This window comes from Elephantulus edwardii, unplaced genomic scaffold (assembly GCF_000299155.1).
Source record: "Elephantulus edwardii isolate Elephantulus edwardi_28Jun2011 unplaced genomic scaffold, EleEdw1.0 scaffold00072, whole genome shotgun sequence".
Taxonomy (NCBI): Eukaryota; Metazoa; Chordata; class Mammalia; order Macroscelidea; family Macroscelididae; genus Elephantulus; species Elephantulus edwardii.
In genome coordinates, this window is record NW_006399822.1 from 5,627,918 (window position 1) to 5,654,454 (window position 26,537).

A 26,537-nucleotide genomic window follows, 5' to 3' on the forward strand; every position below is an offset into this window, starting at 1 on the left:
GTTTGGGAGAGTGGAGGGACAGCACAGGAGAGGAAGACCCTCGATGAGATGGATCGATTCTGTGAGTGGAGTGGTGGGAATGAGTGTGTCGGAGACAGCAAGGTTGGCACAGGATAGAACGGCGGTTTGGGCTCTTGAACATAGGGTTGCTATGAGTGGCAAGCGACTCAATGACACATAACAACAACAACAACAAAAAACAACAACAAAATGTCCCCATCCTTGATTGACAAGTCAGCTGTGACTGTTGGTGACCCTCCACTGGTTTCCAAGATTGCAAATTTTTATGGAAGGAGGAGGCCCATCTTTCTCCCAAGGAACAGCTGGTAGATTCAAACGTCTAACATTCCTGTTAGCAATGTTACCTACAAGGTCAACAGGTCGCCTTAGGAATGGTAAAACAGTATGTAAATGTTGTTAGTGGATACTGACATGTAAGAGAAGAGGAATCTAATGCTTTTCAACTAGAACCCCGTGGGCAAAGATTGCTGGTAGAGCTTGGCTCCGCTGTGAGGGCGGTGGCTCACGTTGTTGCTGTACTGGCAAGTCACTGAGTCATAGCGACCCTGTGGACACAACACTGAACTCTGACTCACAGAGACCCGTGAGGAGGAGGACAAAGCCCTGCCCTGTGTCACCCTCACACTTCTGCTGTTTGAGCCCATTGTAACATTGGCGTTGCCACTCCATCTCTTTGAGGGTCTTCTTTTCGATGACTCTTTATTTAACTAAACATGATGTTTCTCCCCAGGGACTGGCCCCTCCAGGTGCATGGGCACGTCCTTGAGGTAGTTCCCAGCCTTGCCTCTATGGATCAGCCTGGCTTCTCCTCTTCCCAGGCAGAGCAGCTCATTCTTCTGGCAGTCTGTGGTATGTTCAACTTTCTTCACCAATCATAGATTAATTGTAAACATAAAGAAAAAGATTTGGAAAAAAAAAAATCAAAGCTATCGCTTCAGGCAAACATGGTGCCATGAAAGCTGAAGCGAGTTCTTTCATCCGAGCTGTTTCTCTGGTCCCTCGAATTATTTCTTTCATGTCTGTGAGTGGAGAACGGAGCATGTGCTCCCTGGAGAGGTGTGATTGCTACCCAGGTCTCATAACATATTGGCAGCAATGTGGCATCCAGGTACAGCTGTCACTCAGCACAGCTACTCACGTAGGTGACAGGCAGGGTGGGTAGAGAGAGGCTTCCCAGGTGTCCCACCCACTCCTCGGTCTGCCTGCATAGTCTCAGCAGACCCTCCTGCTTCTTAGAGATGGGCTCAGGGCCACATGAGTCTGCACTCAGAGGCCTAGAGCCTATGGTCATATCTCTGTACTACTGCCTCATCTAGAAGAGAGACATGCAGAGAGAAGAGGGGACAAGGGAAGACAGAGGAGGGGAAGGGGGTATAATAGAGGGGAGAGGGGAGGAGAGAGAGGAAGGGCGGAGAGAAGAAACATGAGATGGGAAGGGCAGAGAAGGCAAGAGACGGGCAGCTAAAAAAAGGAGGGAGGGAGAGGGAGAGGGGAAACAGAGAAGGGACTGAGGAAAGAGTTAAACTGAGGATGCAGACCCTGTCCCTGCCCTCTGTCTCCCTGCCACCAGGACCAGGAGGGCCAGCCCCCTCCACGAAGCCACCTCTGTGAAAAGGACCCTTCACCTCCACGCTGTGAAGCCCCTTAGCTGGAGTGATGTCTCTGAGTTACCAGCATGAGTCACCCTCCAGCTCAGCCCACAGCAGTCCTGCAGACAGACAGCTTCCCCTTTCTCTCAAGCTGAGGACAGGCCTATCAGAGGCTTGCTCCCTGGGTACCAGGCACTCTGGGGAGTGGGTCTGGGGCAAGAGGGATGGAGGAAGAGGAAAGGAGACAGAGCCAGCCCAAGCCGGGGAGGTGCGGGGAGGGCCAACTGGTGCCCAGGCCAGCAAGGGCCGTGGTTTCTCTGCTTCCCACTCCTACACGACAGTCAAACACACCAGGGCCCCACAGCCAGGAACTGCCGGGAGCTGGCATGGCCATCCCCTGCAGCCTGACTCAGTTTACCCCTGGTCTCCACGCAGGAGGTGTGGGTCCTCGAGCAGCAGTTTAAGGGGAGAAGAGGCACCCCACCATGGACCTGAGAGCATAAAGTATGCAAGCATGTCCCTAGCAGACAGGACAGCAGACGGGGTTGGCTGGCCCAGAGAGTCTGGGGCTAGTAGCCCCCCTCATGGCAGGGAGGGACAGGGGACAAAGGGACGGATCAGTACACAAAATGCCACAATCCAAGGAAGGGGAGCTGTGTGCCTCTCAGCCCAAGCTCAGAAGGGAAAGAGTCCCTGCTCAGGAAGCTAGCAATGACCAAGACACAGAAGGCAGGTGGGCCCAGGGTGAACCGCAGAGCACAGGCCCTGCCCAGGAGCAAACTTTTACTGCAGTGTCCTCACCTGTGGAATGGAGATAATGACAGCACTGGGCCACAAGCTGGTGTGAGGCTGAGGTGAGCACACTGGGCCAGGGCTAAAGGGCAGGGCTGAGCACCAAACAGCAAACCCAATGAGCCAATGGGAGGTGGCCTTGACCGTCGTGACTGGTAGCTGCGGGAGCTCATTTTCAAGCATGGATGCCTCACTGAAACATTTAAAAAACCCTTTTTTTCTTTCCTTTTTCCTCTTCAATAAAAGCCACCGTGTAGGCCAAGTAAACAGGTGGGCGTGGACCGGCCGCGGACCGCGGGGTCACCAGCCTGCGGCCTCTGTGCAGCGTGCTCACCGCCCCGTCCAGGACTGGCCCACGTCCAAACGGGACCGCAAATGGCAGCACCCAGACTGGAGGTCACCCCGCCCTCAAACGGGCAAGAAATGCTCCAGCTGGCCCCCCACAGACTCCCACACCGTGAGAGCAAGTAACCCTGCCCACCTCGCCCAAGATGCCAGTCTGATTTCATACAAAGGAGAGAAAGACCCGTTTTTTGCAAAAAAAAAAAAAAAAAACAACAAAACCAAGTAACAAAGACCAACTTGGCACACACGCGGAGGCTGCGACGACGGCCTCGGTGGGTCACGGCGGCAAGCAGCCCGGTCCCAAGCACGTCCCAGACATGAAAATTACAGAGCAGTGTCCTCAGATCCCCTGCCCTTTCTGTGTCCCTCACTGGCGAGGAATGTGACTGAACGCCACCCCCTGTCCGCTGCCCTTCTGCCGTCTGTCCACTCCAGTGAGGACTCCACTGGGGCAGGATGGCGGGCTCCTGCTCGTTCTACAGGTGAGAGGATGTCCTCCTGGTCCACTGGATTCGGGGACAGAGAGCTGTCCTCATCTCACGGCGAGACTGGAGACATCCACACGGACAAAGACGCAACAGGGCCCAGGGCCCACCCTCGCCTCCCTGACCCCTGCGTCACCCGCCCCACCCCACCCTCCACTCTCCTGTCACCTGCCCTGTGGTGGCTCAATGCCAGGCAGAGCCCGGCTGAGTCAGGAGTGCCCTGGTTCTGTCCTCAGCAAACAGGAGACATTTGTAGCAAGGAAGGAAGAAAGCAGGACTCTCTCCCACTCACAGCCATCTCAGGTGGGAGGGACAAAGCCTCCACTCGGGGGACATCCCCACGTCCCACGGATGGGATGCCACCGACCCTGCAAACAGACTCACCCCCGGTGACTCAGCTCCTCAGAGACCCAGACTCCTCCTGGGCTTATTTCACACCTCACTTCACATCATCCTGACTCTCCTGGTCACCAGGACTGCTTTTAATCTCGTTTTACAGAGGAGGAAATTGAGGCACAGAGTAACACATCCAGGTAAATCTGAACTCCAGAAGTGAGATTCCCCGTGGCACCGGGAGATACCACCTCCCAGCTGTGTATGCCCACTGCTGTCGGCAGATTCTGGCTCGGCGACCCTGGCGGACGCAGCAGAACCGTGCTGTTGGGCTTCTGAGGCTGTAAATCCTCCCAGAACCTGATTTCCAGGCCGCTTCTGCAGAGTGGCCGGGGGGTTTGAATCACAGACCTTGTCTAGCAGCTGAGCACTCCCATGTACCACACGTGTGTGTATGCGTATGTGTGTTAGAGCCTGCGTCATAGACCCTGCCGGACAAACCCTGAAAAAAGGCAGCTTGGACCCCCACCTCCCCCCAGAGGCAACTGGAAAGAGGCCTGGTGATGAGCTTCCACCAAGATCCCAGTTCTGCCCTAACGGCGACGCGGCCAGCCACTGGAAGCTACAATGGCACCGGAAAACGGGCATAAAGACAGCAACAAAAACCATCCCTCGAGTTCATCCTGACCCCCAGGGACCACGCTCGGTGTGGACTGCCCACGGGTCTCCAGGGGTGTCAAACTTCAGGGCGGCAGGGACCACGCTCGGTGTGGACTGCCCACGGGTCTCCAAGGATGTTGAACTTCAGGGCAGCAGGAGCCACGCTCGGTGTGGACTGCCCACGGCTCTCCAAGTGTGTAAAACTTCAGATTTGCAGGGACCACTCTCAGTGTGGACTGCCCCACGGGTCTCCGAGGATGTCAAACTCCAGGGCAGCACCCTGCCTCACCTTTCTCCCACTGACCATTCTGCTATCAGGCCGCTGTTGAACTTGCTGTGTCCATCAAGGCACTTCCACCCCAGGGATAAAGATGGCTTTTTATTCTGGCCTTTGCGTCTCAGAGCCACAGTAAGAAAGCCAGGCAGGGTGACTACTCACAAACTAGCAGGTCCCAGGGTCTGAGGCTGTCCACCATTCTGACTTACAGAAGTGACCATTTCCTAAGGGTGTGCCGACTGGCCAGCTGGGGCTCAGGGATCCTGTCAGTCCCCTCAGTTCTGAACCCACTTATCCCTGGCACTTTCCCCAGGCACTGCACCACCAGGGAAGGGAGGCTGTGGGGAGGTCTCCGGCCTGTACACAGGGCAGGGGTCTGAGGTCACATCGGCATCCTGCAGGGACCAGCTCCAAGGGCAAGCAGGAGGTGCCGGACCCTCCCCTAGCACCTGGGGCAAAGGGGAGCTTGTGTCTCAAAGGTGGGTGCCCCGTATCAATTACTTTTCTACATCATTCCTTTTTAAAAAAATATATCTTCTTCAAACCAAAACTGTCAAAAGCTGGGCTGATTGACCTCAAAGCTGCAGAGGAAGTGGTCTGCCCCTCTTCCGCCTCACAACTTCTGCAAAAGACGGTGCTGGGCTCTGAGAGGATGGTCAGGAGGCCAGCACTCCTGAGGGGCTGAGGGCCACCAGCAACACTTCCACCCTGGGGATACCCTTCCTGAGTAAATGAGGGTCCCCTGGCCTCCCACCCGCCCTTCAAAGGCCATCAGGAGAATTTACTCCTGCTGCACAGCTGGCCAGGGGGATTCCAGAGCTGAGCCTGAGGACCCCACTTCCAGGTGTGGTAACCATGGTAGCCAGCCAGCCAACAGCATCCCCAACCAGATCTCCGTAATTTGCTCAATGTCACACTAGCTAAAGAGTGACAGGCCTGAAGCTGAACCTCAAGCTCGGCTCCAAGGTGCGGGTGGCACCACCTCGGGGAAGCCCTCCAGGCCTCTCCCTTGCCTGGCTCAGTCCTGCTGGACTCTGGGACTGTGGCAAGAGCAGGGACAGCAACAGTAACAGGACATGCATGCACTATTGCAGTGATCCTATCAGAGACCCAAGGGCTCACCCCACCGACAAGCCCATCTTCCTGCAGCTCAGTGAGGTGAAGGTACGCACCCACTATCACACAAGAGGCCAAGTAAGAGACCCTGAATTTTCGCAACCCTAACAGTCCTCTCCAGATCCTGGGTCCAAAGGAGGTGGGTATCAGAAGAGGCTGGGGACACAGACACAGTGCTGCTTCCCCGCCTAAACTTGGGGTTCCAGTGACATTTCTGGGGAGCAAGAGCCAAGCCTTCTGCTTCCCTTCAGTGGGTCGGGGTGAAGGGCTTTTTCTGAACAGCTGCTCTGGGGTGAGCAGTCACCCTCCCACCCTGATCAGGCAGGGCGTCATGCACCTCAGTCTGCAGGTGGACGTGCCCACAGAGGCTGCCCAGTGAAGAACAGGCAGGGTTGCAACACAGCAGGTCAAAGTCCACCACCTACACTCAAAGGCTGGGCCTTCTGGGACTCTGCAAGGGCAGGCTGGACACTGGGCCCTGCACCTGGCAATGAGGCCTATCCCTGCCCTGTGCCTCCCAGGCCATTGCAGGTCCTGTCCGTCTGTCTGCTGGTCTGGGTATCTTGGTCACCACGACCACAAAGGGGGCCTAGAGGAGAGAAACCTTGTCTGCCCTTGTCTACCCGGCGGCCAGGGCAAAGGCTGCAGCCACACAGCGCTGGATTCCCAGCTCACTGCAGGAACAAGAAGCCCTTTCAGAGTTGGGCCCTTTTGTTCCTGGTTCCCAGGGAGCGGGCAGGGAGGGGGCTGCTGAACAAATTCAGTCTAGCCCAAGAATCCCAGGGAACATGACCCTGACCCGAGGTCACCGCACTCCAAGCCTGGGCAAACCTCTCCAGTCCATCTGAGTGGGTCACGCCTGGACGGCTCAGTGTGGTAACACTGGGACCATGCAGCCGACAGTCCCTCAGCTGGTAAGCGGCTGCTCTCGGTGAGTCCCCAAGAGCATCAGGGTGCCAGGGTCCCACCATGGTCTTCTTTCACTTGGGAAAGCTCCGCGTCACCACCAAGACAGTCACTAGCAAGTGGCACAACCAGCACGGAACCCAGACCCCGTCTATCCCGGGCCGCCAGTCAACCAAGAACAGTCGACTAGATGGATTAGAAAAGCAGAGAGGCTACCTAACTTTCTCTTCATCCTTATCACGGTCAGCAGACATTCTGTCCTTCTCTTCACGTCCTGTCTCCCCACACCGGATGGCAGGTTCCTTTTGGTTAACCCTTTATCCCAGCCCCTGGCAAAGTGCCTGCCAAGGGTGCTTTGGGGTGACGATATGTGCACCCCACTTCCATGAGAACACATCTCTGCAAGGGGCAACTGGGGCAGAGCCTCCACCGTTCCACCTACAGGTGGACAAGGAGGGGACGATCATGTACTGAACTCACGGCAGCTGGCCAGGCCACCTCGCCATCACCTCCCTCAAGGTCCACCTTCACATCCTCAGTCACTGCTTAGTCCAGTCATTCCACCTACCTTTCTCAGCACCCACCACCCCCAAGATCTATATGCCCAGCACTTAAGAGGGTCTAGCTTGGGGTAATGAAAGGAAGGGGTGCCGGCCAGCAGGACACGGTGGCCCCAAGCTGGGGGTGCACCCAGGAGTGGACTGCGCCCACGAAGGATGACCCCTGGTGGAGTGGAGGACCTGCGGTATCCTTCCTCCAGACCAGGGCTTTCCGCCAAGCTCCTGGATGCCACACACGGGGACGGAGGGTGTGGACACCACTGCCGGCGTGGACGGCGAGCATCACGCACAGGTACGGCCTGCAGAGATGCCTCCGCCCGTCTGTGGGGGCCAGCACGCCAGGGAATGTTACTGGCTGCTTCCGTCGATCTGTATATTGTCACCACTCTATGATGAACCTGGCAGTGGGGGAGGGAGCACCAACATCCTTACAAAAAGGAAGACTTTCCGTGACCCCCAGGTATCCTGGCAATGAGCTGGGTGAAGTGTGGACCTGCTAACAAAACGGTTAGTAGTTCAAGTCCACCGGCAGCTCTAGGGGAGAAGGATGAGGCAGCCAGCTTCTGAAAGGGTTACCATCATGGACACCCTAAGTGGCAGCCTCCTGCGTCCAGGGGAGCTCTGCGGATGGAGCAGTGAGGAGTAAGAAAGATGGGCAATCTCCTCCTGGGCATCGCACAGCCTGAAACCCGCTGGAGGGTCAGCTGGGCGTGGTTCCAACAGGACACCTCTGTCCGAGGTCACTGGGACTCGAAATTGACTTGATGGCGGTGGGTCTTTGGCTTTGGTCACTGTTGCCCCAAAAAAGGTGTTCCATCCAGACGTAAGGAAGAAAAGAAGCCGCTGCGATGGGACACAGGAGTGACTGAGGGGAAGTCTGTTTCTGTCAGCCCAGATGACCTCAAGAGGACCCGCCAGAGGCAGTGAGGACAGATCCACCCTCTGAGACTGAACACAGAGGCAACTTTATAAAGTGATGCCACCAGGCAAACACCCCCAGGTGACGTCGCCAACCTCCGAGATCCCAGTAAGCTGGAGGCAAAAACTACTGAGAAGGACTAGCCTTATTCTGACCACCTCTCATGTGAGCAGTGATCCCCAAGCTCTTCTTCTCCTCCTGGCCTCGATTTTCTCACCTGTGAACTGAGAAAGCTGAGGTTCCAACCATCTTTCTCTGAACTCACTGCAAGATGAAGGGAGACAGAACGAGGTAGAGCGGTCATTTCATCCCATGGCTAACTGCCTGAAGGACGTACGTCATCAAGGCCAGGTGGGCAGAGGGGCCAGGGTGGTCCTGGGACTGCAAGGAGGGGCAGCCAGCTTGAAAACTGCGGGGCACCACATGCCTTTTTCAGTCCAGCACAGCCCACTCCACCATTGTTCCCCTGGGCTCTGACAAGTGTAGGGCTGAGAAAAGGGAGCCCAAGCCTTCCGGGGTCAGGAGCAGCAGTGGGGCTGGGAACAAAAACTAGGTTTGGTAAGCCCTCCCTGGGTTCTGAGTGCAGCTCATGATGGCCAGCTGGACCAAGGATGCCGATGCCATGCTCTCCGTTACAAAACAGGGACAATTCTACCCACTAGAAGGCCGCCGGAGGGTCCGAACAGATGGCACATAATAGGTGCTCAAGAAGCAGTTGCAGCTGAGTCAATGCCAGCTCTCAAAGATCCCCCGAGACAGAGCAGAACAGCCCCCCGGTCGCCCAGATCTTTAGAGGAGCATCCTTAAGGGAGAACACTGCCAAGCCTCTCATCTGTGAAGTCCTCACACTTGAACCTCTAAACTTTCTCTATGTACCCAAGTGCTTCACCATCACACCACCAAGGTCATTCAAGAACTTCCATTATCTCATTAACTCTTAACTTTTGTCTGCTAAACTATACAGGGGGGCTCTAGTGGCTTCGTGGTGAGGGACTGCACTACCAATGTGAAGGTATGAGGTTCAAAACCACCATGCACTCTGCAGGAGGATGGGCAAGCTCCTTCCATGCAATTTACTGCCTCGGAAAACCCGCTGGAAGGTTAGCTGTCAGTTCCGACTGGATAAAATCTTCAAGCTCAGGAGAGGCCCCCATGGACAGTCCCCCTTTAAAAAGGAATTTGTTAAGTCATAAAAAAACCCACAACATCCCACCAAACTGCCAAAAGTAGTGGGTGTAACGCAGCAAACGCAGGAGAGGTCAACCCTTTTATGAGCTGAAGACCAAGCAACTACAAAATTCAGCTCCCGAGGGCCAACACTCCCCATCCACAAGGAACCTCAACGGGCTCTTTCTCACCACTGAAATCAGGTCTCACTCACAACAAGCCCGTGAGGAAGGGAGAAGGGGCGTGGCTAGAGACTAGCACGGCTGAAAAGCCAGAACGGAACAAGATCACCGACTAGGGGCAGGTCCACCAAAGCTGAGCCTCTTCGTTCCAACCAGGCTCCCTGAACTCTCCTGCGTCCAGAAGACAGGTGGCCACGTCAATGGCACAGAAGGACGGTGTGATATTGGGAAACATACAGCAGAGGTACTGGACCTGCGGTGTGAGAAAATGCAGAACAAAACCCAAAGGCAAGCAAGCGGGCAGGCTTGTGGGTCCAGCAGAGTCTAGTGGAGCCCCTGAGACTACCGGTCCTAGTCACCCTTCAAATCCAGAACAAAGCCCACCTCCATGGTCCAACTTCTACTCAAACAACAGACAGGCCTACTGTATGACCAGTAAGCATGGAGGCACTCCTTACAACAATCAATCACAGACGATCGAAGGAAAAGTCTTCCCAGGGAAAGGCTAGGACAGGAGGCTGAAGGGAAATGAGACTCATAGGGAGGAAGCAAAAGAGTGTGGTTAAGCTGTGGGTATTATAGTCAATGTCACAAAACAATATAAATTTGTTCTATACACTTTCATTCAAATTATAATTTAAAAAACAGTACACACCAAGCACACTCAAGGTGAACCTGGCAGGCACCTTCCATAACATCAACTCTATCAAAATACTCTTCCAAGCACAAGGGAGCCCATACTTCCAAGATCAAGCACAAGGCGTCCAACAACAAAACATATTGTGGCCTGCTTGTACATCTCCAGGCATGGAGGTTTTTCTCATGCTTAATGTATTCTGTCATCCTTGACTATCAAAGGCTTGTAGCTGTGCTCGCTTCGGCAGCACATATACTAAAAATTGGAACGATACAGAGAAGATTAGCATGGCCCCTACGCAAGGATGACATGCAAATTCATGAAAGTGTTCCATATTTTCGACCCTGAAATTAACCAGTCTGTAACGAAGGCTAACTCCTTTCACCTACAAATTTCGTCTTTGGATACAAAGCTAAGTGGATAGTCCTTACGGAGGGACTGTTTAAAAAAAAAAGAGGCAGGGAGAAGAAAAGAAAAAAAAAGGCTTGTAGCTATCTTATCCCTTTGCTTTACTGGTCAGAGAAGTGAGGTGGCCAGTCTGAGATTATACTGGGCTGGGGGCCGGAGATGGCCCACTATCCACAGGGTCTGGAGACCTTCCCCTTGGACTCCGTAACACAGCATCTTTGGTGGCATGCTCTGTTTTATCAGAGAGCAAGGGGCAGTTTTAAACCTCAGAATAAACATTCTCAGGGCAAGTAACGTCACTCTTGAAACGCCAGATTGAGATGGGGGAAAAATATATATATATATATATATATTAATTACACGCTAATAAAAAACCTACTGTGGAGTTGGAGAAAAGCACTGAATAAATATCCAATGGACACATGTTCCCCAAGAACACACAATCCGGTGTTGGAGGAAGTACAATCGGGGGTACTGCTTCGAGGCAAGGATGGTGAAGCTTCCTCTCACACCCTGATGCTGTCAGGAGGGACCAGCCCTTGGGAAGAGACAGCGTGCTGGGGAAGGTGGAGGGTTAAAGAGACGAAGCCCCTCACGGAGACGGGTTAACACAGTGACCGTACGATGCACATAAGACAGGACAAGGACGGTGCAGGACGGGGCAAGTGCCCATCTGCTGTTGTTCGTAAGGGAGCTGTGAGCTGTAGTCAATTCGATGACACCCAACAACCACCAGAAAGATTAAACATAGTTTACAAAGCACAGAAAATGCTGTGCAGGCAAACCCTGCTCCCCAGCCACAGAGACGCGAAATAACCTTGATCTTTCCGATTTAATGAAACATTCTCTTTATTACTTAACATGCTTATTCCCATGGAAAGTTCCATTTCCTGAAGAAGAAACATCACAGCCCCTTAGATGGGCTTATCACCTGGGGGCACACCAAGGCCTAAGCATGCCCACGTTATACACACTAAAAAAAAAAAACAAAACATGGATGTTAAATCTCATTTTCTAAGACCTTAAAATGAGAGTTTATTCAAGATATTGAGATGCAGCAGATTGCTAAGATTTGGGCCCACCTTAAAGATTTTTTGAGGAAAACATCGACGATGAGAATACGGGGCATGTTTTAGAGAATGTCACTTCCCATTGTGCCATTCTGCCAGGGGGATGGGTTCTTTCAAGTTGTCCAAGAGTCCCTGTCCTCGAAAATGCAGTGGGTGGAGATTTTTACTTTTTGTAACTGGCAGATTCACAGTTCATTTGCCTCACCACCAGGATGGCAATGAAAGTAAATAGAAAGGAAAGAAAAACCAAATCGCTTTCTAAAGCAAGTCATCTGAAGCTCAGAGAGACAAAAATTAAAATGGACATAAGAGTAGTTACAAGAAAATAGCACAAATGCCGTTCCCTAAGACTCCAACAGGGAAAGACCAGCATCGCTTGACATCGCTTGTCCTCGCTTGTCCTCCAGACAGAGCGAGGCATCTGCAAACAGCTAGCTGTTTCCTTCCTTAAGGGCCACTGAGTTTCTCTGGACCTCAGGCTCCTCATCTACAGGACGTCTGAGGCTGCATGTCAACAATGGGTTAGGCACAGCTGTCTCTGGGATCACTGGGAAGTAATGCCAGGATCGATTAGTTATGTCTGTCACAGGTGAAGCAAGTGGGAACACGGCTGTCACGTGTTTGCCCTTTCAGCACTCAATGACCTGGAGGTTCTCTTCCAATTCTAGTCAGCTCTGCTTTTAATTACAAAAAGTTAATTTCTTTAAAACGGAGCAGGAGCTGGAAAGTAGAAAAGAAAATTCAAACCAAAGTTTTCTAAGACTGGCCACGGCTGAAACAGGCACAGTCAAAACCTGCACCAGCTCTTCAGAGCCACTGCCCTGTCACACAGAGACTCGCAAAACCTCAGCCCCACTGAGTGCACCTCTCGCAGGATGCCTCGTCCGCCCCACTGTGGGCTGTGTCTGGCTTGAGCCTGCTTTTACACCCCATCGGCAAGCCTGGTGACCTCTCAGGAGGCAGCCCCTGCCCACCCTGGGCAGAGCAGACCTCCGCCTCTGGGCCTCCTCCCCCAGACAACCCTCACAAGACTATCATATGACTAAACGCATATATAAATAGTGCCGGAAAGCTCTTCACACGACAGTCAGCGCCTAGGAACTGAGCGTGAGGACCACCAACCCAGCATCACGGCTGCTCTGAGCAGAGGAGCACCTGAGTGCCCACCTGGCTACTCCGGGCGCTCCCTGGAAGAGTCTGGACAACAGCCCCGTCCCCTTCAAGGAAGCAGATGGCCGACTCGATGGTGTGGCTGGAGGAAACACTTTAATGAAGGGACAGTATACAAAGGTGTGGGCGGAGGACAATACAGCACGAGAGAGGGCGACCAGCTGTCCCAGGTTTTCACCCTGAGCCCCAGGAAAGCCCTCAGACCTGGGCAAACTGGAGCAGCTGGTCACCTGAGTTCTACCTCATGTGTCCCTACCCCTAGGCCTAGAGGCAAGGGAAGGAGCAGTTGGGAATGTGGGGGAGGGGCCCAGGCTCTGTGATTGGGCGACCCTGAACTAAAGGGGGTAGAGGAATAAATGCCTCCACCTCCTTCCTTGCCCCCAACCCCACTGGCAAGATCCACAGGACAGGAGCCCTCATGGGGCACGAAGGAGCAGCGAGGGTCTGAAGATACCAGCACACTGTGCTCATCCGGGTATGACCAGGCCCCATTTTCTGGAAGATTCTACATTACACTAGGTGGGACTCACGGCTCCCAGACCCCATATACCAGGAATGAGTGGGCTTCTAGACTTAGGGGCATCTAAGACATGTACTCAGCAGAGCCCACAAGCAGAAGGCCCCTCCACTGGTCACCTTGACCCAATGGGCTGATTCAGCCATGTGGGGCCAAGCTGCTCCAAAAGATGGGGACAGAACACTGGGCTCCGTCATCCCACACAAGTGGGGGTCAGAGGGAAGCCCCTTCTGGAATGGGGTCTACACGACACATGCTGGTGTGGTCACAGAGGGAGAGCTGTGATCAGAAGCCCCCAGCGCCAAGCTCCGGCAACACCTCCTCACGGACCCAGAGCAGGTGTCAAGGACAATATCGTTTAGAAAATAAAAGTGACTTTCAATTCTGGCTTTAAATCACATTTCCCAGGATCAAAATCTTATTTCCCAAGCAGGTCTGCTGGAAGCTGAGGTCCAAACCAGCAATAATATTTTAATCCTCCCAATGGCCAGTTTTCCATTTTGCTTGGGTCAGAACTCTGGTGGCCAGATGAGGAGAGCTGAGGGTCCCTGCCAGGTCCCAGTATGGAGGTCCTACACTCTAGAATCTCTCTTAGCCACCCCAGCCTTGGACGCTGAGGTCACTAGACAGGACCAAGAGATCTGCGAGGTCTTTTCTGTCATTCCAGGCCCTAGACCCCGCCTCAATCTGAGGTCAACTCAAAGGCCTGCAGCCAAAGTGGGCCTCTGAACCGGACTCACACCAGCCTTCTGCAAGTTCAGAGCTGTACCAAAAGCATGTGTGTGGCCAGGCCGCTGTCCTCCCAGGAGCAATGATGACAAAGGCAATGGCAGCAGACATTTGCTGAAAGCTTGTTACCCATCTGGCCCTCTACCAAGCCCTGCCCTTGCACCCTTTACCTCAATGCTCCCAACAATCTTGGGAGGCAGTTATTGTTACTGGCCCCATGGACAGACGAGGAACAGTGGCCTGGACGACACCGCTGGCCAAATGCCCTAAAATGGCACATCTGGATCTAAACAGCTGCCAAGGACTATATGCACCTTGTCTGGACACCATCCCATTAGGAAAAGACACTGCTTCACCTTACCCAATGCCAACAGTGAACGACGTTTCAAAGTAAAGGCCAGAGGGCTTCCTGCGAGCTGTGCAGATACCTCGGAGAAAGGCCACCTGGACAGGCTGGACAGAGTCTGCCCTCCATGAGAACACCACGAAGTCAGGGGACTGAGGCCAGCCAGGACATGCTGCTGCCCACCGAAGCCCAGCTCAGCCCAGCACTGCTAAGCCGATTCTGACTTGAAGCTTCTCCCCATAAAGTGTTCAGGAAGAGATGACCTGACTTTTCCCCACTGAGCAGCTGGTGGATTTGAACCATGAACCTTCAGGTCAACAGCCCACTGTGTAAGGCATTACTTCACCAAGCCTTCTTAGCACAGCATTGTCCAAAGAGCCCCAGACCCCTCCTCTTTGCAAAGTGCCCACCCCATTACTGAGCTACCAGCAGGGATGGCACACAGAAGCTTCCTTCCCATCTTTCCAGGTAAACCAATCAAATTTGCTCCAAAACCCAGAAGCCTGTGCCTGAGTGGGGCCTGGGTCAAGTGGTGAGGTCTCCGGAGAAGAGCCGCCGGTCAGGGGCCACACACACACACTGTACCCACCCCCACAAACAGGTTTAAGGCCCAAGAGCCAAGACAGGCAGGTTTCAAAGCCACTGCTCACGTGAAAACTTTCTAACGCTAATCTCTCCTTCCTCTGTTTTTTATTGTCATGATGCAATCCCCTGCTTCGACAACCCAGACCTCTCCAGTCCTGACTCATGTGGGCCAAGGCAGGGGCATCAGGGAGGTCAATCAGGAAGCACAGGGGTGGGGTTTCTGGCCAACATCAGGACACCAAAGCCCAGAGGGTCCCTGAACTGGCCCTGGGCCCTGGGCTCCGCTAGGCCAACTGTGCTGGGTCCTGCAGAGGGAAGTGCTTGAGGGTCCAGCTCATACCTGGGGCCTCGTGAAGTCCATGCACTGGCTCTGCCATGTGCTGGCCTGAGGGAGATGGGACAGCTCAATGAGATGACCTACGGGCCTCAACAGGGTAGCCTGGAGACATATCCGTCTGTCCCCACTGTTGGGAACAGAAGTGTTACTATCCACAGGCCAGGGATGCCGCTCAAATGGGCCAGCCCCAAACCCCCACGGTGCTGAGACAGAGTGCCCAAGACAGGACCAGCACATAACATGGGCCGGCCCCAAACCCCACGGTGCTGAGACGGAGAGGCCTGAGGCAGGACCTGCAGAGCGTGTAACATCAGGCTGCTGAGAGAAAGCACCATGGCTGGAGGCCAAGGGCGGACAGTCTCCTCCCACGAAAACCAATGAGGGTCTTCACAAGTCGGAAGGAACCCAGTACCACCGAGCAGTCTGGAAGAACTAGGCCTCAGAGCGAGACAGCAGCAGGGCCAGCAGACACCCAGGTGCACTGTGGCCTCAAGCACCCAGTCCAGTCCTCACTGCCCTTGGTGCTGAGTGACCCCTCAGTGACAGGCCCTCTTCTTACCTGAGGACACTGAGGCTCTGAGAAGCTATACGTACAGCTCAGATGAGACCCAGCCCACCTGTACAGTGCTGGACACCGGGGCCTCCCTGAAGGGGCAACACTGTGCCCACACCTGGGCCTTCTGTCCAGAAGACCTCCCTTTCTGCACAGAGCTAGGCTGGACCTTTCTGGGCCACTGTCACCCTCTGTACTGAGCCCTCAAGCCTCGCTCACGAGCCTCACATACTCCAAACCTCACATGACAGCCTGGGTGCAAAGCCCAGCACCACCATTCCTAGCTGGTTAAGTAGTGACCTCACCTCTCTGGCCCTCAGTCTGCTTGTCTGTTAAACGGGGACAGTGAAAATACCACACTGGGCTCCCCAAACTGCAGGGTTCACATTCACAAAACACCTGGCAGGTGTGAGAAGGTGCTTTGTAAAAGCGCTTCTCATCATCACACGCCCTGCTGCCCAACTCCTGTGCACTGAGCCCGTGGAGGGGAGCCCTGACACTGTGGAGAAGGCTCTGGACCCAGGTGGTCTCTCAGAGCCTCAGCTTCCTCTAGAAGTGGCAGCGATGACCAGTTCCTGACGGGCTGGGCTGTTGGGGGTTGTCACATGCACTAGATCACATGGGGGCTTGGGGACCCTGTCAACCTGGACCCCATCCTGAACCCACCTGACTGGCGAGCCCCCCACACCCAGGGACAGCTTGGGGCGCTTTTCCAGTAAAGCTGCCTCTGTCACAGGGTTGTGAAGCGTCAAGGAGCCATCAACAAGCCATTGTTCCCCTTTCCACAGGGCAGCGTGCACAGAGCACGGACCTCGACCCTCCTGCGTCATCTGGAGGCCCCCAGCCCTGGCCCCCAGGCTCAACCAAGCAACGTAAAGGGTCTCAGGAGGGAGGAAGGGTGCCTGGGAGCAAAGCCTGCAGCAGAGAGGCCAGCCTGTGGGGAGGACGAAACAGGCTGCTGGGAGGACGCCACAGCCTGTGGGGAGGACGCCACAACCTGGAGGGAAGACGTCACAGGACGTTGGGAGGAGACCACACAGCCGGCCGAAAACACACTGGCCAGTCAGGCCAAGCCCCTACAGCGGGCCCCGTCCACCATGCCTGAGGGGTTACGTAGTCCTACATGCTGGGGAGCATCAGGTGTGCGCTCCCACGAGCCTCCCCGGCCTGGCATGAGCACTACAGAGGAGGACACGGCCCATCTGCTACCCAGGGATGGGAGGAGGGAGAGAGGAGCAGGGCTCTGGCCCTCCCTGCCCACCCTCCCCTTTCTGCAAGCCAGACCTCCCATTAGACCACCTCAGCTACTTCACCCACCACCCAGGAAAGGCACTGCCTCAGTTTCCCCAATCATCAGGTGGACAGAGTAGCTGTCTGTCCTTGGCTTGTTGCAGGGATTGACAAAGGAACCCCACAGTCCCGTGAAGACACTAAGCATGTGAGAGGAGCCATGACACAGCTGGCTGACTCAGCTGCCCCTCCACCTGGACGTGTGCCTGCCATGTGGGGTCACCTGGGCTCCAGCTGGCCAGGCCTCTGACTGCACAGTGAACCAAACAGCCCCAGGCCCTTTCCCGCCCCAAGCATCTTCTGGGGAGACCTCACCCCACAGTGGGGACCTCCACGCTCCGGAAACTGATTCCCTCTCCACCTGTGTGTCCTACGCTTCTGTCATGACCACTCCAGTGACAGGGGCACTTTGGGAACAGCCAAGCCTGGGCCGGAAGCACCCCCTCGGCATGCCCAGTATCTGGCAGTCCACTGACAAGGCCTTGGCCTCCACTTGAACTTGACAAACCTCTGGCCTACTTTACCACACCAGCCTCTCAACTCACTTGACAAATTCACAAAGGAATGTCCCCCAAGTGCGGATAGGTGCTAAAGTGATAAGTCACTTGTGTCCTGGCCAGATACTTCCACAGGAGGCAGGGTAACGGCACAGCCACCAACAGACACAAAGGCGACCACAGTCACACACAGCCCTGAGGCAAGAGCCGGCTTGGACCCTCATCTGGACCTCTGTCCAACGTGCCTGCCTCAGTCTCGCACAGGCGTCTGTGAAACAGGAACAGTGGTGCACAGGCCACACGTACATTATTCTAAAGTGAAGTGTCCACTGTGGCTGGCGCCTGCCAGGCTGACCATGACTACTGCTCTCTCCCCCACAGGAGGCCTGCTGGCCCACTGCACTTTGCACCAGAAAGACGACAAGCTCCAACGCGGAACCGGAACAGACTCAGCAGTTCCTCTGCTAGTTTTGGTTTTAGTTTTCACAAATTCAAGGTTTTCCTCCTCCCTGTGCCCAGCCAGTCCACTGGTGCCATTCAGCCAATGGCATGTGCTCACTTCGTGTCTCCTTCTGGTCATCCTCAGAATATTTAAAACTTTTGTCATCATGCTTCTGCATGCATCAGGGAAACAGAAATCCTCACCCCTGGACCAGGTGGCAAATTCACGACAGACAGAGAAAAAGACTGAAGTTGTCAACAATTTCACTTCACTTAGATCCACAATCAACATTCATGGTAGCAAGCAGTCAAGAAATCAAAATCTGCTCTGGAAAACAATGTATTTGATTTTTGTAAATAAACTAGTATAATTAAAGAAAAGAAGAAAAAAAAAGGTTGTTAACAGGGAAATGCCAGAAATTGGAGCTGGATTCAGAAGAGGTTTATGGAAGAAGAGCTATTATTGTTGGTGCCAAGATGGGTTCTGAATAAAAGCAGAGAATAGTAATAAATCAACCAATCACAGAGAATAGTAATAAGTCAATCAATCAAAATACATGTTGCACTGGGAAAATCTGCTGTCGAGGACTGTTTCCAAAGTGCTAAAGACTGAGGGACACCTGGTCCATCGATAGTATTTTCAATTGCTTCTTGCACATCTGAAAGTTGAAGGACGAATTCGGATGACAGAAGAATCAATGCCTTCGAACTGTGGTGATGGAGAATCCTGAACATTCCATGGGCTGACAAAGGGACAAAAAGTCCGCCCTGGAGGAAGGGCGAGCAGGGTGCTCCACAGAGGAGAGGTGGGAAATTCTGTCTCACATGCACTGGGCCTGTCCTCAGGAGGCCCCAAACCTTGAAAGACGTCACGCTGGGGATGGCAGATGGTCTCAGAGAAACGAAGGAAGACACTTCGCAAGACAGACTGACACGGTGGCTACAACAATGGGGCCAAGTGCGCCAGACAGGGCGAGGACGGCACAGGACAGGGTCACTACCAGTCATGGGCAACCTGACAGCACAGCAACACCACCACACACACACACCAGACTACGGTTGGTGTACTGGGAACCTGGAAAGTTCCCGGAACGTGTGTATCAAGATCTTGGCTCTGCTGTGAGGTCTGGATCTAAAACTGCTGGGTGTTCTCAGACACGGCTATTTTGGCTCTAACAAGCCTGGGGCTGGCCCGGGACACCTCAAGACACTACTAGAAGTTCCAAAGGTACCTTTCCTCTCCTGACCCAGGCAGCCTGTCCCCAAGGAATTACCTGCCTCCCTGCCTGATTCTCCATGTCACCGCTCATGGACTGGTCAGTCTCCCCTCCAGCCTGTTCAGCCCTGACTGGGACCCCACCCCTCCTGGCAGCACTGAGGGAGTGTGAAGGCCGGCCCTGGAAGGCCGGAGTCCTGGGTCTGGATTCCAGGCCCGCAGGGTCCGCAGGGTCTTTTGGGCAAACAACCAGGTGAAGCAGATGATCTTCCAGAGCCTAGGATCCCTGGAATGCAGCAATGGACAAAGCACGCTGGCTCCAAAAAGCCGTGCTGGACGTTTCAACTTCAAAACACCCAGAAGCACTACTACAAAGCTACGCTTCCTCCAGTTAGCCAGGGGGTTGCTGAATTAAAAAAATAAAACCAAGAGCTCCCGAAAGGAGGCACCACAGGCCACGAGCTGCCTGGACATCCAGTGCCTGATGCAAATAGCCGCTCAGCTGTGGTTTTCAATAGATAGCAATGGGCACCTAGGAGAAACCCAGATGGCACAGTGGTTAAGCCAACTGCTGCTAACTGTAAGGTCAGTAGTTCAAACCCATTAGCGGCTGAGCCGGCAAGATGAGACAGTCTGTCCGTAGACGTACAACCTTGGAAAGCCTTTGGGAGAAGTTCTGCTCTGTCCTACAGGGTCACTATGGGCTAGAACTGACTTGCGTGTAGACCAGGTACCAACCACTGTGGTAGGACACCGTGCAGGGTGGTGTCTAGCTTCGGGGCAGCCTGGGGGCCTTGGCACATGCCCTGCCCAGGAATGCTCCTCCCCCAGATGACACCACCTTCCCTTACAACCAAGCACAAAGCAGCAGTGTCCTATAAACGCAGTCCCGAGCCCCTGCTGGCTTTGTCCTCCGCGAGGCCCCAGTCACACCTGATGGACTTCACACTAACAAATTATCATTTGCCTTCCACTAGGGTTGCAGGAGGACAGGAGCTCGCCTTGTGCAAAACACCTAAGACAGTGACACAGGATGATTATCTGGGCAATGAGTGGCCTTCCCTGGCCCCTGTCACCCAGGCTAACAGGAAGTCCCTCTAATCTTCCTTTCACAGATCAGACAGAGGTTAAATGACCTGCCCAAGGTCACTAGCTAGGAAGGGCCAGGATGCAACCTTACCAGTCTGATTCCAAAGTCCCTCTCACTCTACCACACCCATGGCCTCTGTTACTCCTCCACCCCCCCCCCTTTTGCACACCGGAAACACTATGAGAAACACCCCAGGAGTGGTGGAGACAGAAGCCTTCAGAAGCCCGGAATTTTCTGCAGCAGAAATATCCCCTGTATGCACACATACACACACACAACACATACCCCAAGGCTTCACCACCTCTCAGTTACTGCCAGGGCCAACAAGCTGGCTCTGCTGACATGCCCAGAGCTGCCTTTCCAAACACCCCTGGCCTCCCTCGGTGCCCACTAAGTGCACATGGTGGGGGCCTCAGCCCAAAGTCATGACTAAGAAGAGAAATTCTCACTTCCTTTCTCTGGCAGCTATCCTGAAGCAAGCAGGAAGTCTGGGGACAAAAAAAATGATGCACTCAGGTGGGGCAGGAAACAGCTGTCCTGGGCCACTTGGGCCTGTCTTATGGGCAGAGAGCCCTCTGTGCTGACTGATCAGAGCCCGCCCTCCTCCCCTGGGTCCATCCTCAGGGGAACAGGCAGCCAAGACCCTCTGAAGGTGTTCCCTGAACTGAGACACTCCACCATGGGAGAGCAGAAAGTCAGGACCACTGCTCTCCCCTTCTCCGACGGAGGGGCAAGGCTCCCTGCAAAGCTTTCTGGGGCCAGGGACCTCAGCAGCCCCGTCCCCAGGAAGTAAGCCAGAGGACACTGTAATGACCAAAGCAAACACATGCCCACTGAGCAAGGCACGAGATCTTGCTAGAAATAGCAGAAGACTGGGAACAGCCTGGATGTATAACAACACTGGTGGCACAGTAGTTAAGAGACGGGCTGCTAACAAGAAAGTCGGCGGTTCTAGCCCACCAAGTGGCTCACTGGGATCAAGCTGACAGTCAGGTTCTGTCATGACTGCAGGCTGGGAAACCCTACCGGCCAGGTCTGTGCTGACCAAGAGGAGGCGGGGGCTGGGGATCCTCCAGTGAAAGGCAGTAGGATCTGAAGCACCAAGCCCAGCAGTAGGAGACCGACGGTCCGCTGTGTCTCACCTGGACCTTCACAGTGGGATGCACCATTTAAAAAAAAAAAGGGGGGGCCAAGAAGCCTGAACCCATTGGTGTGAAGCCCCTCAGTGCCAGCAAGGAAACACGAGACGTGGGGGTGCAGGGTGCGGGGTAGAATGAATGAGATGCCTCCTTTCCCCTCTCTGCATTCTCACAGTATTTGAACCGGCTCCACACTCCACGTCTGCAATCACTTCCCAGATCAGCACAGTGCTCTGTTGTGGGTTTTTTTTGTTTTGTTTTTCTTAACCAGGTTGTGGCCCCTGTGGAATTTTTTTTTCCTTCCTCCAACAACTTCATTGCCGTCAAACACGCCAGGTCTGCTAAATACCCCTAACTTTCCCAAACGCACTGCTCATCCCAGGAGACCGTTCCCGGGAGGCTGCCGTTTCTAAGAAAGACTAATCCCTTCCCTTCCGTGTTTGTGGAATTCCACCAAGCTCTCTCGGGCGCTGTCGGGAAAACAGGAATTGGAACGCCAGTCACTTGGCACAGCCCTACTGAGCGCTGGCTGTCCTACTAGGCATTTATGGGAATTATCTCTAATCTTTTTCCACAATCCTATAAGCACGATGGATCATCTCCTCTGACAGTTGGCGGCAACCAAGCCCAGAGAGGGAGAGCTGCACATCGAAAGTCACACAGCCAGGAAGATGAAGCCCGGGGTCCAGACCCAGTGCCCAGGAGGCTGAAACCAGCTTCTCCTGCCACAAATCAGGAGAAAGATGGGCCGTTTCCTCGATACAATTTAGAATCTGAAAACCCCTGGAGGGTCAGCTACGAGTGGTTCCAACCCGATGATGCCAAGTTGTTCTGTGTAACTCAGGGTGGTCTGGGACCAAATCCACAGTCTCTGAGGTCTGTACCTTCCACCTGGACTGATGGATGCTGCCCAGAGCCAGGAAGGTGTTTGGCAAACACTGGGCAAAGGATAACAACATCAACAACCCTTTCTCCCCATTTCAGAGGCACCTGCTTATGGCTTGGCAGAGGCTGACCACAAGCCTACTCACCACAGCCACAACATATCGGCATCTTTCTGTCTCCACCCTTCCCCTCCAATCAGAGAAACAAGCCTGATACTCTGCAATCTTCTTAGGACAAAAGGCATAAACAAACAAACAAACAAAAAACCCCTTTGTTCTCACTAACTGCCTCAAACAGGATCAAATAAATGCATGTCAGATGGATGGAAATCCCAGGGATGGTGTATGTGACAAAATGGGAAAGACTGACACCTGTGAGCACACAGAGACACATATCGGGGGACCTGGCGCCTTCCCTGGAGGACATGGGTTTGATTCCCTGGGCAGACACGCACAAGCTGGGCAGGGCACGTTGAAGTCAGTACCTGGCACAGAGGAGGCGATCGGAAGAGGGAGGTTCCCCCCAAAGAAAGCACCCAATTAAAGCAGCCCAAGAGGATGGAGGTGTCCAGCACGCCTCCTTCCTGCGAACCCTGCGGCCCAGGATCATTTCAGCCGGAGCAGCGGCATGGTGACAATCTGAAAACAAGTCAGCGATGAATGACGGCCATAGACTAAGGGCAGTTTGGTCAGTCTCGCGCTGACCCGTATGGTAAACGAATGAAGGGTGTCTGGGCCAGGACCCAGGACCACCACCACCCAGAGGGGCTGCTCTGGATGGCGTATGCTGCCTTTCAGAACCGAAGGTGAACCGGGAAGAGAGCGGCTTATCTGTGTCTCTTTGGTGCAGAGGAAACAAAGCCTGCAGACAAAGCCCTCTTCCAGCTGACAAACACGCCTAGCAGGTGACCACATTCAAGCCAAGGACGGCAAATGGCAAAATGGATCCTGGGTTTGCCCAGCCCGCTGCCTGTACACACAGCTCCCGGCTGGCGGGGCTGCTGGTCAGCCGCCATGGCCACGAGCAGGCCGGGGACCAGGAGCCGTGGATGCAGGTGACCGGGGCATCGCCTTCCGGGCCAGCCCTGCCCCCACAGGTGCTGACACACCTGGGAGGGGGCAGCCGCCTGGGAGGCACCCCTTTCCACGTCAGCCAGGTCAGTGTCGGCTTTGTGTTTCAGTCTTTGTTTACGGATCCAAAGTCTCCAGGAGCAGAGAGCATGGAACGCGGCCACTGTCACCAGCCCGGCAGGACTTAATCAGTAAACCGGGCCGGGAAGCAGGGCCAGGCTCCCACCTGATCCCACAGGAGGCAAAGTTTACTGCCCGCCTGGAAGAGGCTGCCCTGCCTCCAGCTGGGACAACGGCAGGGGACTGGGGTCTGGTAACGCCTAGCGGAGCCCACGGCGCCCTTCTGGGGCCCTGTCAGAGCTGAGGGACACCCCGGCGGACTCCAGGAAAACCCAGCCTGCTGGGTGTGCCCACTAGGCTGCCCGCCAGACACCACTCAGCTTCCACCTGGCCCGATTCAGCTGTGGTCTGGGAAGCCTGGTCTTCATCTGTGACAACAATCCAGTCCAGGGTCAGTGTAGACCGGCTCCACAGAGCGGGTACGAGCGTGCCTTTGGTTTGTATCCAATCAGCCGCTCCCGGTTCCTGAAGCCAGCATGATTAACCGGATCATTACCAGAAGGTTCTGAGGCAGGCTGTGTAGACGGCTTGTGACATGCATTTCACAGCCGGAGATGAGGTGGCAGGAAAGGTACCCATTCACCCAGCCACTCCTGCAGGGTCCTCGAGGGCGGGAAGGGGGGGTTTGCACTGGTGAAACTACACACACACAATCACCTTTGTTTCCACTGGGCTAATATTTCCCGATAGTGTTTGGGCAGCACTTGAAAACGCAGGCGGATTACATAACACCCAGGCCACGGGGAAACCCCACGGGGGCTCCTCTGCTTCCCAGCCCAGCTCGACCCCCTCTTCTGACGGGCTCTGTACCAGGAGGCAGCCCAACTCCTCCTCCGTCCCAGAGGCCACAGCCCGCCACCTGCCCTCAGGAGCACCAGGCCTGGAAGGCAGCGCACACCCCTGAAGCAGGGGTGCCACCATGGACACCCCCTGCCCAAGGAGCCTGAGAATGCCATTTCCTCCTACATTTCTTAACACCACAGCACTGCCCTGCCAAGACAAGTCTGGTTCCCAGGCCAGCCCTGAGGGCCAGCTCGGAGCTCACAGCTGCTCTCCAGAGAGGCCCAAGTGACCCACCTCTCCTGGCAAAGGAGGGGGCCTGACCACTTAAGAAGCCAGGCTCCGGCTGCGGTCTGTACTTCCGTTCCACACACACACATACACACACACACCCCTCTTGAGCAATCCAATGTGAAGCTGGAGGGCGGGGAGAGGGGTTCCTCCGACCACAGACATCAGCAGCACAGGAGACATAGGATTTGCAGAGGGTCATGGACTTCCACTCCCCTCCATGTTAAGGGGTGGAAGTGGGAAAAACCCCAACATACAGAGAAAAGCTCGCTCCCTCCTCCCCAAAAAAAGTGACAATTCTGAAGCCAGTGGTGCCAGGTCCCCAGCAGGGGAGGATTGAGGTCATTCTCCCTCAGAAACACTCGCGGGTACTGGACAAGGGTGGGAGGCTGGGGCTGGGCCTGGGCTCGCCCTGAAGAGAGGCACCAGCCTGAGAGGGACCCCTGGTATTCAGCCCCCAGTCGCCTCCTGGGGAAGGTGCCTCTGCAGAAACTGCACCAATGAGGAGAGGAGAGGGGGTAAAAAAAAAAAAATACAGGCTTGTAGAACCAGGCCCCAAAATTCCTAATAAAAGTCGCCATGGGCCTTCCACTCTGTCCAGGGTGGCTGGGCAGTGAGGCCGGTTTGGCTAACTTTTCCCCCCCTCCCCATTCCTGGGTGCATGTGTCACCGGCCTGTGACACTCAAGCCAAGGGAACATGGATGCAGGGGAAGTGCCTCCACATGCTACACGTCTGTGGCACGCCGGGGAAGCGACACCCAGCTTCCTGGCTGGGTTTTCTTGGCACAGGTGTGGGCAGGCGTCCATCGGCCCCCTCCCACTGGGCTGGTAAACATCCACGGTGGCCCCTGGGGAGAGGGGTGGGCCGTGCCGCCAAGCCAGAGAGGATGGGACCTCCACCATGGGCGCAGGCCCAGGCCGGCGGGAGTCGGTGTTTTTTAACTGTCCTTGTTTCAAAACACAAAGCATCCTGTTCACAGCTCCTGGCCGCCACCACCCCGGCCCCGGCGACCCCGACACAGCTGTCCTCCTCCCCGGGCGCAGGGAGGCCACCATTTGCCGACTGGGTTCTGGACTCGATCAATGGCTTCTCCCCTCCTCGCGTCCAGCTGACCAGGTCCCGGCCGGGTATTTCAACAACAACATCACAACAGAACCACCAGCCGCCCAGCACGCCGCACGCCGCAGACAAAGCCAGTCCCGCGCTCCGGACCACCCCGGGGGCTGCGGAGGGGAGGCACCCGGGACCCCCGCGCCCTCCCCCTCCGCTCCAGCCTCCCCGAGAGCGAAGCACCCAGCTCGGCCGGCCACCCGGGCAGGAAGGCGGGTGGGGAGGGGAAATGCTCAGCCAAAGAAAGGGATCGGCTCTGCACGCTCTCGGGGGCTTCGGGGTAAGCCACCCCTCCCCGGCACAGTCGGGTTTTGTTTCCCCCTCCGGCTCGGATCCAGAGGGGCCACGGGCTTCCAGAAAGTGGACCCCCCCCCCCCGCCTTCCCCAGGCTCCACCAGGGCCCGCGGCCCCGTCCAGCACCAACACGAACACGAACGCCCCAGGTCCCCAGCGCCGGCCCGGGGTGGGCCCGATCCGCTCCGGGATTTGGGGAGGGTCCCCACCCCGGGGGCCCGGGCGCGGGGCGCAGCCCGGCGGGGGTCAGCCCGGCGCCCCTCGGCCGCGGAGGGTACTCACCGTGGCGGACGCCAGGCTGTTGTCGGCCAGCGTTAGGTGGTGCGGCTCCCAGCGGCGCAGGAATTTCGAGGTGAGGATCTTGCTGAGAAAGGTCCGCGGGTGCCGGATGACACAGACCTGGATGTCGCCCTCCTGCAGCAGTTTGTACCTCATCCCGTTGCAAAGCAGCAGGGCCCGGCGGCAGGGCACGGCGCCCATCTTCGTGCCCTCGGGGGCCGACATGTCGCCCCCCAGCAGCGGCTTGGTCTCCTCGATCTGCCGGGGGTCACCGCCGCCGCCCGAGCTGCTGGTCAGATCCATGGCCGGGCCGGGGGGAGGGGGCGGGG

The 26,537-nt window shown here is 55.4% G+C and overlaps 1 protein-coding gene across 1 annotated transcript in view; it reads right to left on the reverse strand.

The window, feature by feature from the left end:
* The window catches only part of CMIP (c-Maf inducing protein), a 205,301-nt gene extending 178,790 nt beyond the window's left edge, over positions 1–26,511 (reverse strand). Inside the window, exon 1 of the mRNA XM_006888807.1 lies at positions 26,212–26,511. Coding sequence (XP_006888869.1) covers positions 26,212–26,511 — 300 coding nt within the window. The remainder of the gene's footprint in view (positions 1–26,211) is intronic.
* Between the last annotated feature and the right edge of the window lie 26 nt (positions 26,512–26,537).